This window comes from Megalobrama amblycephala, linkage group LG22 (genome assembly GCF_018812025.1).
Source record: "Megalobrama amblycephala isolate DHTTF-2021 linkage group LG22, ASM1881202v1, whole genome shotgun sequence".
Lineage (NCBI taxonomy): Eukaryota > Metazoa > Chordata > Actinopteri > Cypriniformes > Xenocyprididae > Megalobrama > Megalobrama amblycephala.
Window position 1 is genome coordinate 31,916,148 of NC_063065.1, and position 16,038 is coordinate 31,932,185.

Consider the following 16,038-nt stretch of genomic DNA (forward strand, 5'->3'; position numbering starts at 1 on the left):
TTTGAACTACAGTAATAATGTGTTTTTATAATAACCGTCGCTGTAGATGGATGAATTTGACTCAAGTGTGAACACGGTTCATGATTACTCTTGATTGTTAATCTAAAAATCAATATTCAAATGTCAAACCACTGTGAAATCATGTTCAGGTAACTGGTTTCAGTTTATTATGGAAGCCCGTTTCCACCACTAAATAAAAAAATGTAAAAAAATAATTGCAACTTTTTATCTCACAATTGCGAGTTTATTTCTCAGAATTATGACTTTTTAACATGCAATTGAGAGATAAAAAGTCACAATTACTCTTTTTATTTTCTTCAAATTTTGAACTTCAAATTTTGATTCTTCTGACCACAGAACAGTTTTCCACTTTGCCACAGTCTATTTTAAATGAGCCTTGGCCCAGAGAAAACGCCTGCGCTTCTGGATCATGTTTAGATATGGCTTCTTTTTTGACCTATAGAGTTTTAGCCGGCAACGGCGAATGGATTGTGTTCACTGACAATGTTTTCTGGAAGTATTCCTGAGCCCATGTTGTGATTTCCATTACAGTATCATTCCTGTATGTGATGCAGTGCCGTCTAAGGGCCCGAAGATCACGGGCATCCAGTATGGTTTTCCGGCCTTGACCCTTACGCACAGAGATTGATCCAGATTCTCTGAATCTTTGGATGATATTATGCACTGTAGATGAAGATAACTTCAAACTCTTTGCAATTTTTCTCTGAGAAACTCCTTTCTGATATCGCTCCACTATTTTTGTCCGCAGCATTGGGGGAATTGGTGATCCTTTTCCGGCCTCTTATTGCTACCTGTCCCAACTTTTTTGGAATGTGTAGCTCTCATGAAATCCAAAATGAGACAATATTTGGCATGACATTTCAAAATGTCTCACTTTCAGCATTTGATATGTTATCTATATTCTATTGTGAATAAAATATAAGTTTATGAGATTTGTAAGTTATTGCATTCCTTTTTTATTCACAATTTGTACAGTGTCCCAACTTTTTTGGAATCGGGTTTGTATATATAAGTGATTTTCTTGCTGTCGTTATTATAATTTTTTTGTATTATTGTTATTTTTATTTAATTGTTGTGTGTTTTGTTACTGAATAAAGCATTTAAAAAAAAAAGCAAAGTCTGTTCACTCGGCAGCCATATTTGGAAAAAATAATTAAAATAAGCATTTTTTTATATTATTTTTATATTTTATTATTATAAAAATGTTTATATTAAATATTCTTTTTTTAACAATTTAATACATTTTGTATTTCCATGCAGTTTGCAGTCTGGTTGGAAATAATGAAATGAATTTTGTTAGTAATGTTGGTACTTTTAACTAAAGTTGGTATTGTTAACTAAAGCTAAAACTATTTGTATTTATTAATTGAAACAATATTTCTGAAAAAAAAAATATATATATAAATATTGGATAAAAACATTTCAAAATTTACAAATGTTGTCTTGGCCACAAACTGAAATAAAATTAAGTTGAAGAACTAAAATTATTGAGAAAAAATAAATAAATAATGAAATAAAACGAAATAAAATTAAATAGAAAACTGATAAAATTACAAAAACTTGCACTAAAATTCAAATGAAAACAAAAGTATAAATAAAATTAAGTCCTTTAAAAAGATTAATAAATACTATAATAGTATAAAATAATACTAAAATAAAAAACTGTATCTCAAAAATAACAGTAGGTAGAAAATAAAAGATTTTTCAGATAATATTTAATTATATTTCATTAATTTTATTTGATTCCAGTACAGTGACTTGATAAAAAACATCAATTATGTCCAATTATTCAATTATTTAATCAATTATATTCATATCATGGATAATTATCATCATTATTTCTTTAAATAATAAAATATTAATTAATATTATTTATAATATGACACCTAACATTTTCCTCACACAATATAAATGGTTCTTTATACATGAAAATCTACAGCTGGCTTTATATCTTAGGAAATTATCTCATCATATTTTGGGGGTCATTTTATCAAAAGAGGTTGAAAACATCGAATTTGCTTTTTACACTATTATGTTTCTATCATCTCTGTATATATTTCAGATAAACTTGTGCCTACATGGCACATTAAACCAATATAAACTTTAGTTAATCAAATTTTCCAAACAATCACATATTTCGGGGCATCCAAGACCAAGTCCTGTCTGTCTGAATGGGGGAATCCTGAAATCTCAAGAACTCCTCAGCGAACTCACCACCATCAATATTCAAAATGTTATCAAACCAAGAGCTCTGACACAGTCCAGCACTGCTGGATATATACCGTAGTAATGTACGGTTTGCATTCTGTTTACAGTTACATTCTGCAACCGTTTCATGCATTCTGATTCCTTCATACACTGTGTCTTTTGTGGGGTCATGCAAACCTTATTAATCAAAACCGTCACTGTGTGACATTTTTATATGGCACTTAAAATAAGACCGTAAAGTAACTATAAACCTATAGAAAGACACCACCAGAATCCTTCCACCCAAATAACCCAAGTTAAGTTGAAAATGGACAAACTCAGTGATTGGGTTAAATGTTTGACCCAACCTGCTGTGTAGTTTTAATTAACTCACCTATTGTTTAAAAATGACTATATTGTTTCTTAAAATGAACCCAAAATAGGTTGAAAGTTAACATTTATTAAAAAGTTTAATAGATGATAATTAAACAATAAACATTTATGAAATCGGGTTCATTTTAATCCAGATGTATAATCATTTTTAAACAATAGTTTGTCCATTTTTAACCCAACTTGTGTTGTTTTTAACCCAGAGTGTGCTTTTTTTCTGTATACAAATGTCCACTGATAAAAGTAAAGTATAGAAAAAAGTCTTTGGGTTATTTTGGGTAAAAGAACACAATGGCCAGTGAATATTTTCACAAGGTTATCGCTTTGGATTTGAATCTGTCATTTAAGAGATAAAATCGTAAGAAAAAACCTTTATCTGATGATGTTTGGGATGTAGGCTATTGTAGATGTAAATGAAATAGTTAATCAGTTGTGTTATATTAGCTTCAGCCATAAATTGTGTAAAATAGGAATTATATATGTTGTTAGAATGCTATCCTTTGATCTGTTTATATAACACCAGTGTGTTTGTTGTCTTTGACAATAATAATTGTTTATATTGACAATAATAAATACACAGTTTATATTATATGCTTTTATTATACATGCATTCATATAAAGCATGTAAACAGTATAAATATTAAATATGTGAAATCACAAGAAATTTGGCGAACATGCGACATAAATCATCAATCTGCTCTGATTCCGACTGTTGGTCCAAACGCAGCTTTTTTGGTGGAGGAGACTGATCCACTCCTGCACTGTCCTGTTGAAGAAACACACATAATCATGTGACTCTGACCAGATTTACAGGGATCTGAGTTGAAAAAGGATACTATCGTCCCAGATGTTTAATTTCTAAATCTAAGTAAAACTGAGAGTCTAACCAGAGCTCTTTTCCGGTTCAGATGGGAACAGGTTCTCTGGTGCAGCTGATGATTTTGGCTCCTCAGTTTAAGCTTCAGCTGCACCTTGTTGTAAATTTGCTCATATAGTTTTTGTGGAGGTGTCCGGTCCACACCTGCATCGCCCTGTTGAGGAACAGATATAATCGTGTAACGCTGGGCAGGTTTAATGAGTGCTTCTTGATCAATCTAAAGACGAATCTTTCTATATATTCTTTTGAAATTTTGAATAGAGAACCAATATATTCTGAACACCATTACTGACAATCCTCATTTTGTCTGCGTGAGATTCTCCAGCTTTGTTGTTGTTGAGCTGTTAAAGCTCCGCCCTCTTCTGGAAAGGGGGCGGGGAGCAGCAGCTCATTTGCATTTAAAGGGACACACACAAAAACGGCGTGTTTTTGCTCAAATGGGGCAAATTTGACAAACTATAATAAATGATCTTTGAGCTGAAACTTCACAGACACATTCTGGAGACACCAGAGACTTATATTACATCTTGTGAAAAGGGCGTATATATATAAATCTTAAAATAAGTAAAAACAAGAGATTGAAGGCACTTACAGAAGTCGGTGTTCTCTGTGGGATCTTCTGTTCCCTACACTGCATTGGGAACTTGAAGTTTTCTTCCTGTTGTGGGGAACCTTCGGGCACATGTGCTCCATGTGGGGTCCCAGAAAGCACATGTGCAACTTTTGTGATCCTGCAGGGCATGGGTCCACCCTGAGCGGAAGACGCTGCTGCACCCTTCGGAGACTCCGCGGACACTTCTGCTCCTTGTCGGGTCCCAGCTGCTCCCACTGGAGTCCTGTCCTGTTTGGACTTTGCAGGATTAGACGATCCCTGAACCGAAGAGGCTAGAGGCTTCTGCTTGAGCAGCTCCCGTCTCAACGGCTCAGGGATTTTCAGTTTTGGCCTCTTCGGGGCTCCATTTGGTGCCACAGGTGCTCCCTGTAGAGACGTAGGAGTTTCTTGCGCCTGTTGGGATCCAGCAGCCAAAGGTGCTCCCAGATCAGAAGAGGCCTTTTGTAGATGCCTAACTAGATGATCAGGGATCTTGAGTTTACCTCTTTGTTGAGACCCGATGGGAACAGCTGGTTCCTCTGGGGATTCAACAGGCACAGGAGCTGCTTTTTGCTTTTTCTTCCTAAACTGTCTCCTCTTGTCTCTGGCATTCAGTGATGCAACTGAGATAAACTCAGGCTTCTCAGATGCATCACTGGATGAGGTGAGGTCCCCTTTTTTTGAGTTCTTTTGGGACCTGTCGAGCACACTTGCACCCTGTGAGGACCCGTCAGGTGCTTTTTGTGGCTTCTGCCTCCACTGCGGTGACTCCGATCCATCACCGAAGACCGGAAATGAGGCGGGTTTTCTCCCCTCAGTCGTCTCAGATACAGGTGCCCCCTGTGGCTTTTTTGATTTCTTCTTTTTTTTCTTCTTCTTCGTAGGCTTCAGTGTTTCATCTGAGTTTGGGATCTTCTCAGGTGCACCAATGAACACCGGGGATGAGGTGGAGTCTCCCTTCTCAGGCATTGCCTTCTGCCTCCACTGCTTTGTAGACTTAATGGATTCATCTGTGAAGCCAGATTGTTTGGATTTTCTCCAAGCCTTCTCAGATGCACCACTAAGCAGGGATGTGGGGCATGAAGTTCCCCCAGCCTCCACTGTTTCCCCCCACTGGCCGTGGGGGAAACATTCTCATTCTCCGCAGATATGGGGTCTGAAACCTCCATTATGGCCCACCAGCGTCCCTCAGCGAGAGCCGTGGCGAGCTCATCCGAGAATTCAGACGACGACATGGTGGGAATGGATGACACACTCATGTTGATTTTGAATTCAATGATGAAAGACAAACAATACTTTTCTCAATCTATGTCTGTGAAACACTATGAAAGAAAGAGAAAGAGATGAGTTGAGGCCAGAGTAAACCCGTGTTCTGCGATTTTTGTCATCAGAAGGTCTACGGACGTTCGTGTGGAGCACAATTTTTGTGTTCGCACTGACAGCATACGCTTGGTGAATGTTAAAGGGATAGTTCACCCAAAAATAAAAAAGATTTTGCCCCCCTATTGACTACCATAGTATATATTTTCCTACTATGATAGTCAATGGGGGGCGAGATCTGCTTGGCTTCAAACATTCTTCCAAATATATTCAGCAGAACAAAGAAATTTATACAGGTTTGAAACAACTTGAGGGGATTAAATGATGGCAAAATGTTCATTTTTGGGTGAACTATCCCTTTAAGACAGGAGAATGTTAACTATGGTTGTAAAACAATGACAATGAACAATGAAATATAAATTATCAACAATGCATATACAGAATATATATATATGGGTCAAAGACAGATGTCCACATCAATAGAAATGTACAAAAGTGATTTTATATGCACAGAAAGCTCATTAAATGCAAGTAAAACATCTACTTTTAAGGTTTCAAATAAGTTTTGGGAGAATAAAATGTCAAAATGTTTGTGAAATAATGTTCCATTGTCATTCAGTGTAATATTTATATTTATGTAAAAATTGAAACACACTTATTCTGACCTGTACGTATTAAAATATATAAAAGAATAAGTGAGCGTAGTAAATATTGATGCATTTAAATGAGTAAAAATTTCTTGCTGACAAATGGGCAAAACCTAGGATAGTGTCAAAGTTTAAAAATGTAAAATTACAAGTTATTAGCATTCGGGGTAAAAGTAATTAGTCTTTAATAGGCATAAATATATTTTTGTTGTAAATATCCATGACAAGATTGTTACACTGAATGACATTTTAATGGGTGTCTTCTGTAAATCATGCTAAAAATGTATATTTAATTTAATTTTTTAATTTAATGTATATTTAATTTAATATATTTAATTGTTGCTCAGAAAAAAAATATATATATATATATATAACAACAAAGCTATATAACCATATATGTATATGTATATATATATATATATAATTAGTTTGATCATTATTGATTTACATATCAGCCTCCCATTTCCACACAAACCTCCACTATAGCATCATGCCTGTTTATCTAAATGTACAGTAAATCGAGGCGATAACATTCCACTGTTTAAGCAAATTCTTCTCCAAGTTATAAAAATATTAAAATTCATATCCCAAACCCTGAGTAAAAAGCATGTACTCACGATCACTCTCCGACTCGCTACAGAACGCGAACATTCGATCACAGTGACGTCACAGTGAGATTCCGAACATGCAGTTCAAACACAAACAGAGACTAAACATTTGTAATGAATGATTGATCATACAAACACTAGCGCTGTTTATTATTTATGTTCATTTTAGCATTTGAAGCTGGAGAATAAATGGGAGCAAGAGAAGCTGCGGATCAAACAGTTTATTAAGCATAACAGATATTACAATAAAACATTTCTGATACAGACTATTCACACATATATATATATATAAAAACTTGTAAATAAAATAATTTTATATAAGCTACAATTTAATAACATAATTTTATATATGAATGAGGTGTTTGTCCGTCGGAGCTGTAGTTTTTCTGTAGCCACTGCTAAAAATATGGCAAACAAAACACACAAATAACATTTTAAATTACTTCCATTTCTGAACAAAGAAAGTAGTAAATGATATCATAAATATACGAGCCAGATTTTTGTCAAAATCTTTCGTACATGACGAATAACAAAAAAAAAAAAAAAAAAAAAAAAAAAAAAAAAATCACAAATATGATGCAGCTTACCAAATAAATTAGGCCTGTCATTTAATGAACAAATAATTCAATGATTAAATAGCATATGCACAGTTTATTATGTAATATATATTTTTTATTTCAAAAGAGGAAAATAAAGAGGGTTGAATACAAGAAGAATTTTAGAATCGTTATATGAATGTCCAAATGTTTACATTCAAAAATAATAAGCAACTATAGGTACATATAAACACTTTAGGTTTATTTCCCTTCACTCCACAACTAACTTCACATTTAACCCTATATTCAGAACAAAACAAGAATGAAAAAATATAGCTAAAACGAATTAATTTAGCTAAAGCAAAACTGAAAGTAACGTCTACCTCTCTCATTCGGCACAAATCCACATTTGTCCATATTCGCGATGTATTTGAAATTAAACTATAATTTATTATGTAAAGTTCAGTCTTTGTGCTTCACGCGCGCTCCCGATAACGACGGGAAAAATGGAAAAAGTGGTAATTTCATGAAATCATCTAAAGCATGAGGAATGATCTGTTATCTCTATGAACGAAAATGAGAAATGTAGATCTTCTTTAAAGTGAATTTTACCGCACAACTAGAGTTAAAAAAAAATAAAATGTTTAATTTAATATATATTTCATTATGGGGAAGAGGGTTATAGAAGAATGATATTATAGTAAAAATCATGAAGATGGTGGAACAAATGCTACACAAATATGTCTAACTTTAAATATTTACCATTTTACTACTATAAAGTACTAAAATATTTTTGTAATATATTTCTTTGCATGACATGTTATTATAGTGTTTGGATCAATGTTTATTATATTATTAAACTAATGAATCCTTCACTTTGAAATCAGTTTGATAAACTTTATGACTTTTATAAAGAAAGACTGGATCCAAAATACAACAAATCTCATAAATCACACTTGAAATATTGTTAAAATTGTAATTCTTATTGATTTGCCTGTGAAAAAAAAAATATATATTTACAATGTAGATGTAAAGAAATCTTAATAGATCAATGTAACCCTTCTTATTAAATTATTTATTATTGTGTGTCGGTCGTGAGAGGAAAAATATTCCAAAATACAATATGAGAATTAACTGCACAATTTTAGAAATGTGTACCTTGGATATTTATTGCATACAAACTAAATGTGGAAAAACACCTTTGAACCAGTTCTGTAGAATGACCCATATATAGCCTATATATATGTACATACATATACATATATATATATATATATATATATATATATATATATATATATATATATATATATATATATATATATATATATATTCCATGGCAGAAACAAGCTTCCATATTGAACGGTAATGTATATCCATCTAGTATTTCTTCAGAAAAGGTTTGAATATTAATGATATTTCAAGCTTTCTTGAGTATTAGATCAGCAGAATCAAACACAGTTTAACATCAATGAGTTCAGGTTAATTTCTATAGCAAATCAAACAGCATTTTTTCACAAAACATGTTCAACTCTAAAACTTCAAGAAAATCAAAGCTAAATAAAAAAGTTATTTGCTTTACATGCTCATTTGTAGTTACTTACAGGGTAATAAAAAATAAATTAAACAATCCCTTAATGTCCGAAACTGTAATTTTTCACGCAAAAACATGAACATATTGTTGCAACATTTTAACAAAAATCAACATTTGGTTAAAATCTCATGTTATAAATAACGAAATGCTATAGAGGATAATTAAGACAATATTGGCTGATTAGACTGCAATACAGTTTGCCACATCTCATACCTCAGATACATCAAATATTACCCATTATAGACAGTAATTTTAAAGTAAAGAGTAAAGGAAACACTGTAGCACTTATTGAAACAACCAGTTCTTTATTTATCCTTGTAAGACCCCCCTACCTCCCATAAAACACTTTCTCATTGGATCTATGCAAATCCCAGGTGACCTATTTTGATCTCAAAAAGGTGAGTTCACACTGAAAGGTGAAGAGTTTGCATCTAAAAAAAAAACTACTTTTAGTAAGAGATTTTGTGCGCAGTACCAAACTTCTCCACTAGATGTCATCCAGACTCCACCGTGACCATATAAGGACTTCCACTTCAGTGATCTGATTCTGAACCATATATTTCCATAATTCTCAACACATTTATGAAGTAGACTTCCTATTCAGAAGAAGTTTGTGCTGTAAAGTTAATATTTGATTTGAATTCAGTCCCTGAAACACATGAAAAAACACAGAAAGAATCAAAGCGTGTGTTAGAGCATCACACATCTCTTGCTGATTCTCTATTGCTTTTGAAAATCACCAAATATGAAAACTAGAAGCTTTCAAATGATATATAGTTTGTTAATATTAGGTTTAGACTTTGATATTAATGTTATAAATGTATAATGGTAAATGTCCCACAGGTGCGGGGAGGGACAGTCTTAAAAAAAGTGGTTAAAAACATTTTTATAAATCATAAATTCAGATATTTATCCCTTGTAATGTTTTTGGGGAACTGCATTGAATGCAAAATTCAGAAGCATGAGGGTTAAAGAAAAACCTGCAGATCTCAGAGATGACTCAGTTTGACCTCCTGAGGTCATTTTTATTGACCTTTCAGCTCCATTTTGTAGCTTTTTATGAAATTCTGTGCATATGATGGTATGATGTAAATCTCTACATCCTTCTAAAAAGTGAGAGTAAATGAACAGACGCAGGCTTTACATAGAATGATTTATTATAAAAGACTGTACAATTAAATTTCAATTAACATTATAAATACAAACTCCGTGCCGAGACGAGCTTCAGCGCAGATGGGATTGAGTTGAACTTCAAATGTTTCAGTACGACAAATAAAGTCTGAAGGCATGAATTATCTTTAAACTCCTGAATGACTGACAGCGGTCGATGAATCGCTCTCAGACTCCTGAAACCTGACGACCCTTGACCTCAGTGCTGGAACATAAGCTCACGCGGTCACATGACAAGAGTCCAGCGTGGGAAGAGTTGTGATCGACTGATTAGAGAGATCGAGATACTTACAGCCTATCGACACACAGTTCATGTTTGTTCATCGTAGCAAATACTTTAATCATCGTGGCTTTAACTAAAAATATTGTCATGGAGGGAAAATGAAGTTCTGTGCTTCGCATTCGTCATCCAAATTAATACAAAATTTGATAATAAAAATTAGAGCATAAACACAAGTAGTCTACAAACGCCTATATTAAAAATAAAAAGTGTTCTGTAAATAATACGAAGATGAAGCTGAGTGGAACTGAACGTTTAGGTTACGATACATATTTGATTTTTGTATGCATGCTTTACGTTAAGATTCTGATACACTTTGGGGCGACGACATGATAAAACACTAAAATCAATTCGTTTATGAGATCCAAAACTCAAATAATCGGACGACTTTCAGTTAGAAAATCTACTTGTGATTGACATTCATTTTTATGTACACTGACCATCACCACACAGTAAAGTTCAGAGATTCTCATCAGGAACAAACATAAATGATTTCAGGTCCTTCAGTCGGCGTAGTGCATGATGGACTCCACGTAGTTTCCGGGGAACAGCCCCGTGACGCCGTTGCAGACGCCCTCGAACCAGCCGTCGTCGTTCTTCTTGATGATGTAGATGATGGCTCCTTCCATGAAGCTCAGCTCGTCGTCCTTATCCTTGCTGTAGTCGTAGATCGCCACCACTGCAAACATTAATACTTTATTAGTTATTAAAGCAGTAACTGTGTGACACGTCAAGGGTGTGATGATGATGAACGACAGTCGTGTTTAATTCACAGCTGTATTATTTCTAGTTCCTTTTGCTGCTGTAAAACAGAAACGGATGTTTTACTGTGTCTTGTTGTCCACAGAGATGGACTTAAAAATAAAATAAAACAAAGACAGTCATATTTGTTAAATACCAATGAATTGACTAAAGTGACGTTTTTGAAAATAATGCATTTCAATAAGAGACCAATAACCTTCATTGCCATTAAAGTGAAATTACTGGAGCCTGGTAAACAATGCTTGAGGAAAGATGTCCGATGGGGTTTTTGCAATGGAACTCTTCATATATAAATAGTTAATATATGTTAATAAAATAACAATAAAATAAAATAATGTTACTACTACTACTACTAATTTTATAAATATATCATTACATGTTGATTTCAAAAATATAAATGTTACATACATGAAATAATGGTAAAAATAATTAAATAAAAATAAAAAATAAAGATATAATAATAATAATAATAATAGCAATAAAAATATAAACGACATTAGTAAAAATGTTAATAAAATTAATGATAATTTCAAAAAATATTTAAATCATTACTTGTTGATTATTTCGAAAATATATTACATGTTAATAAATAAAATAAACAAATGGTAAATCATATTAGTTCTAATAATAAAACAATATAGATTTATGTTATTTCAATAAATAGCTACATTAATAAATTAAAAAAAGTTTATAAAAATATTTTAACAAATAAAAATAATATCAATACAAACATAAAATGACATGTTATAATAAAATGAAGAATATAATTAGTTATGTTAATAAATAAAATGTTATAAATGTGTCAACATGTGTATGTTAAAATAAGCAAAATAAATGTTAATACATTTATGATAATAATAAATGTAATATAAATAGTTACATGTTAGAAAATAAAATGTTAGAAATATATCAGCAAATACATGTATGAATGTAAAAAATAAAATACATGTTATTATGTTAATAAATTAATACTAATATTATCAATATATGTTAAAAATTAATAATAATGAAAATTTACTTTAATAAAATGTTATAAATATATGTATATTAAATGCTATAAAAGTAAATGTTAATACCAATATAATGATGCATGATAATGATAATTTGTGAGACTGTTTGAGTCTGCTGCTGCAGTCGTTTACTTTTTTTGTTACACATTTAATGTTTTCTTTATATTTTTTAAAAAAGGTTGTTTTTTAATGACTGTCATGTTAATGTTAGATTTTAAAATGAATATATTATTTTGAAAAGTGTGTATCTAGAGCAGAAAAACTCATTTGATTTTGTCTGCGTTGGTTTTCACTCGCGGCGGTTCAGGAGGAAGATGAGGAAGATGAGGGAGGATCTGAAGGATCATTAGACAAAACATTTCTGTTTTCTTTAGTGTCAAACTAGTATATCACAATTAAGGTTTCTTATAGGACTGGATAGGAGAGACAATACGGTGTGAAATTATATATCAGACTACAGGAGAAACATTATGAATGTAGTTTGACTCTTGAACAGTTGCAACATCTTAAAGAAGCTTTTCCTGATTTTAGACTAGATAGTTACAAAATAACCGTCTAAATGTTAATGAAATGAGCGGTTGTCCTCATCTCTAGTGTTGCTGCAGATTAATCTGGTAGATGAAGATCTTCACCTTTCTCCATGTAGGTCTTCGGGGCCCACTGAGGGTCTCCGTCTGCATAGGGGTCACTGTAGTGCACTACAGCGGCATCTTCATCTTCATAGTCGACTGGAGGAGGCGGCGGTGGAGGCGGAGCCTCATCAAACATGGGTATGTCATCAGGGGGAGGGGGAGGAGGCGGAGTCGGGGTATCTGCAACTGGACACCATCAAACACACACACACACACACACACACACACACACACACATTAATAACCACGAGCTTCACGCTGATACACACACACTTCTCATGCAGACGGGTTAGTACACATGCAGGTCACATGATCAACGGAGAAACGAGTGTCATGCCGGTGCTGGATCACACACACACACACACACTCTGCAGAGATGAATGAATATGCATGAAGGAACTCATGGATATGAATACTTACCGGATTTACATGGAACACAGACAGCTAAACGATGGAAATATTATGGGATCATTCCTCATAATACGTACTATACACACTAAACACTCAAACTAGAATGACACTAAAGGGGGTTTGTGGGATTTGAAGGAAAAAAAAAAGAAAAAAAAAGGTAACAATTTTAAAACATTTTGTATTTCCATTACAGTTTGCTCTCTAAAGTCTGAATGGAATTAGATAAATTATTAGATAAAAACTTAAACAAAAATTAGAAATGTTGTCTTGGCCAAAACTAAGTTGAAATACTAAAATTATTGAATAAAATAAAATAAATAAAACAATAATTTTAAAAATGGTTACATAAAATAAACAAAACAATGGTAAAAATAATTGTTAACAAATAAAAATAAACAAAAATATAATAATAATAGCAATAAAAACAAATATGTTAATAAAAATGTTAATAAATTAATACTACTAATAATAAGCCAAAAAAATAATTTAAATCATTACATGTTGATTATTTAAAAAATATGTTACATATTTTAATAAATAAAATAAATGGTAAATAATACTAATTCTTATAATAAAACAAGATAGATTGTTATTTCAATTAAAAGTTACATTAATAAATAAAAAATGTTTAATAAAATAATTTAATAAAATATAATAATATCAATACAAATATAAAATGATGTTAATAAATTAATAATAATAATAATGAAATATAATTAGTTATATGTTAATAAATATCTGTCAATATGTGTATGTGTTAAATTAAACAAAATACATGTTAATAGATGTTAATAAATTTATAATAATAATGAATATATTTAAAAGGTATTAAATAAAATGTTCTAAATATATCTGTAAATATGTGTATAAATATGTAAAAATAAAAACAAAAGAATAAAAAAAGCCATTAAAAAGATTGATAAATACTTTAAGAGTATTTAAAGTAGTAAAATAATACTAAAATAATTAAAAAAGCCTAAATGTTTGTTTATCTCAAAATTAACAGTAGGCAAAAAAATATGTTGTCAGCTTAAAATGGAAGATTTTCCAGATAATATTTCTTTATATTTCATTAATTATTTGGCTTCAGTACAGTAACTTGATAAAAAAAAAAAAAAAAAAAATCAATTATGTCTAATTATTCATGAATGTCGTGAATAATTGTCATGATAATTTCTTTAAATAATAATAATAATAATATTATAATATGACACCTAACATTTTTCTCACACAATATAAATGGTTCTTTATATCTTAAGAAGGAGGTCATCATATTTTGGGGGTCCTTATATCAAAAGTATAAGAATTTTCTATCATTTTTGTATATATTTCAGATAAACTTGCGCCTACATGACACATAAAATCTCAGAAACTCTTCACAGTACCAGAATGCACCACGAGAGGGCAGCAAAAACCACTCTGTAGCATTTTAAGAGATCTTCTTCATCAACCCATCCTTCTTCTCCTGCACTGAACATCACTGTCAGCAGTATTCCAGTTGGGCCAGTTAAAAGGTTTAAATTCTTCCCATGGTGCATCAGTGCGGCTCAGCCCTACCTGAAGCTCGCTGGGAATAAATCAAACAAAAAGCCGTACACAAACGTACCCCATGAACCCGTGTCTCTATCACACACAGGGAAGTGTATATACGAGACACGCTTTATCGCCATTGAATAAAGACAAACAATGAGCCTTTCAAGTACAGAACGGTAAGATCTCGCCCCAAACCGCCGGTAAGCCTCTTTTAGGTTACATAAAGCAATACACACTTATGTAAATGTGTGACACACTTTTGTTTGTCAGGCTTTAGGCGTCAGGAAAGGCTTGATGTGGATCTGCTGTGATCATACAATGGCAATACGCGTGACCTGCAGTCGCTACAGACTGTGACGACTACTGGAGCACAGACAGACGGGTGACACGAGATGAGGTGAAGCTCATGCAGCACATGCTGGAGTGAGGCACGCTGGGAAAGGTGGCCGTCACACTTACTGTTTTCCTGAACTCTGGCCACAAACCCTGTGAGAGGAATCTGTGGGGTGAGCTGGGGCATGGGCGGAGGGGGCGGGGCCATAGACACTGAACACACACACACACACACACACACACACACACACACACACACACACACACACACACACAGTCAAAGAGCAGGAGAGACAAAGAGGAAAGAGAAAAAAGCAGGAAGAGAAACACATCAGTCCCATAATAAAGGTGGGAAAGCAGTCCTATAGGAAGAGGAATCCTGTATAGATGCAGACAGACTGAACATGACTTTCTCTCCAGTGATTCGACCTCAAATAACTGATACATCAGCAGTGATCTCACCTGTTGACCAATGAATTCTGGACTTTTCGGTAACACTTTCATGTGACGTAGTTACATGTTACATACTATAGTGGATAATTATAAGCAACTAACCCTAACCCTAGAGTTAATTAGTATTACTCAGTACTTGTTTGTATAGTTTCACTGTTACAAGGACACCTTAAAATAAAGTGTAATCATTCGATGCGTGTATATACCTGTAATTAATTGTGATTAAAACATTGGAGTTTTTAATATTTTATATTGTAATAATTTTACTGTTACTCTCCAAATTAATTTAGAAACAACTTATTTATTTATTTTTGAAGACTACTTTGCAATGAAACATTTAGCAAAAAATATTCAAATATATTCTATATTCAAATACTTAAAAATATCTGGACATTTTGCTCAATTGTTTTACATTTAATTTAAATGTTTTAAATTTGAAGATTCATGCTTGAAAAAAACAAAAAAACAAACAAACAAATAAACAAACAAAAAACATGGAATAATATTGAATATGTTTAAATATACAATCTACATTAAAACTATCAATTTCAACATTTATCAAGCTTAAAAAAAAAAAAAAAAAAAATATATATATATATATATATATATATATATATATATATATATATATATATATATTTTTTTTTTTTTGTATATTTTTTATTTTGTATATTTTGTATTT

General features: G+C 32.2%; 2 protein-coding genes across 2 annotated transcripts in view; both read right to left on the minus strand.

The window, feature by feature from the left end:
• Positions 1-3,178: 3,178 nt before the first annotated feature.
• Positions 3,179-6,743, minus strand: LOC125258218. Its single transcript, XM_048175113.1, has 4 exons — positions 6,652-6,743; positions 4,068-5,389; positions 3,486-3,629; positions 3,179-3,364 (listed from the first exon to the last, which is right to left on the minus strand). The coding sequence occupies exons 2-4, from the start codon at positions 5,034-5,036 to the stop codon at positions 3,239-3,241; spliced, it is 1,239 nt and encodes a 412-aa protein (XP_048031070.1). The 5' UTR covers positions 5,037-5,389; positions 6,652-6,743; the 3' UTR covers positions 3,179-3,238.
• Positions 6,744-9,911: 3,168 nt separating this feature from the next.
• The window catches only part of abi1a (abl-interactor 1a), a 79,030-nt gene continuing 72,903 nt past the window's right edge, over positions 9,912-16,038 (minus strand). The window contains 3 exon segments of the mRNA XM_048175346.1: positions 9,912-10,901; positions 12,627-12,812; positions 15,030-15,116. Coding sequence (XP_048031303.1) covers positions 10,726-10,901; positions 12,627-12,812; positions 15,030-15,116 — 449 coding nt within the window. The 3' untranslated portion in view covers positions 9,912-10,725.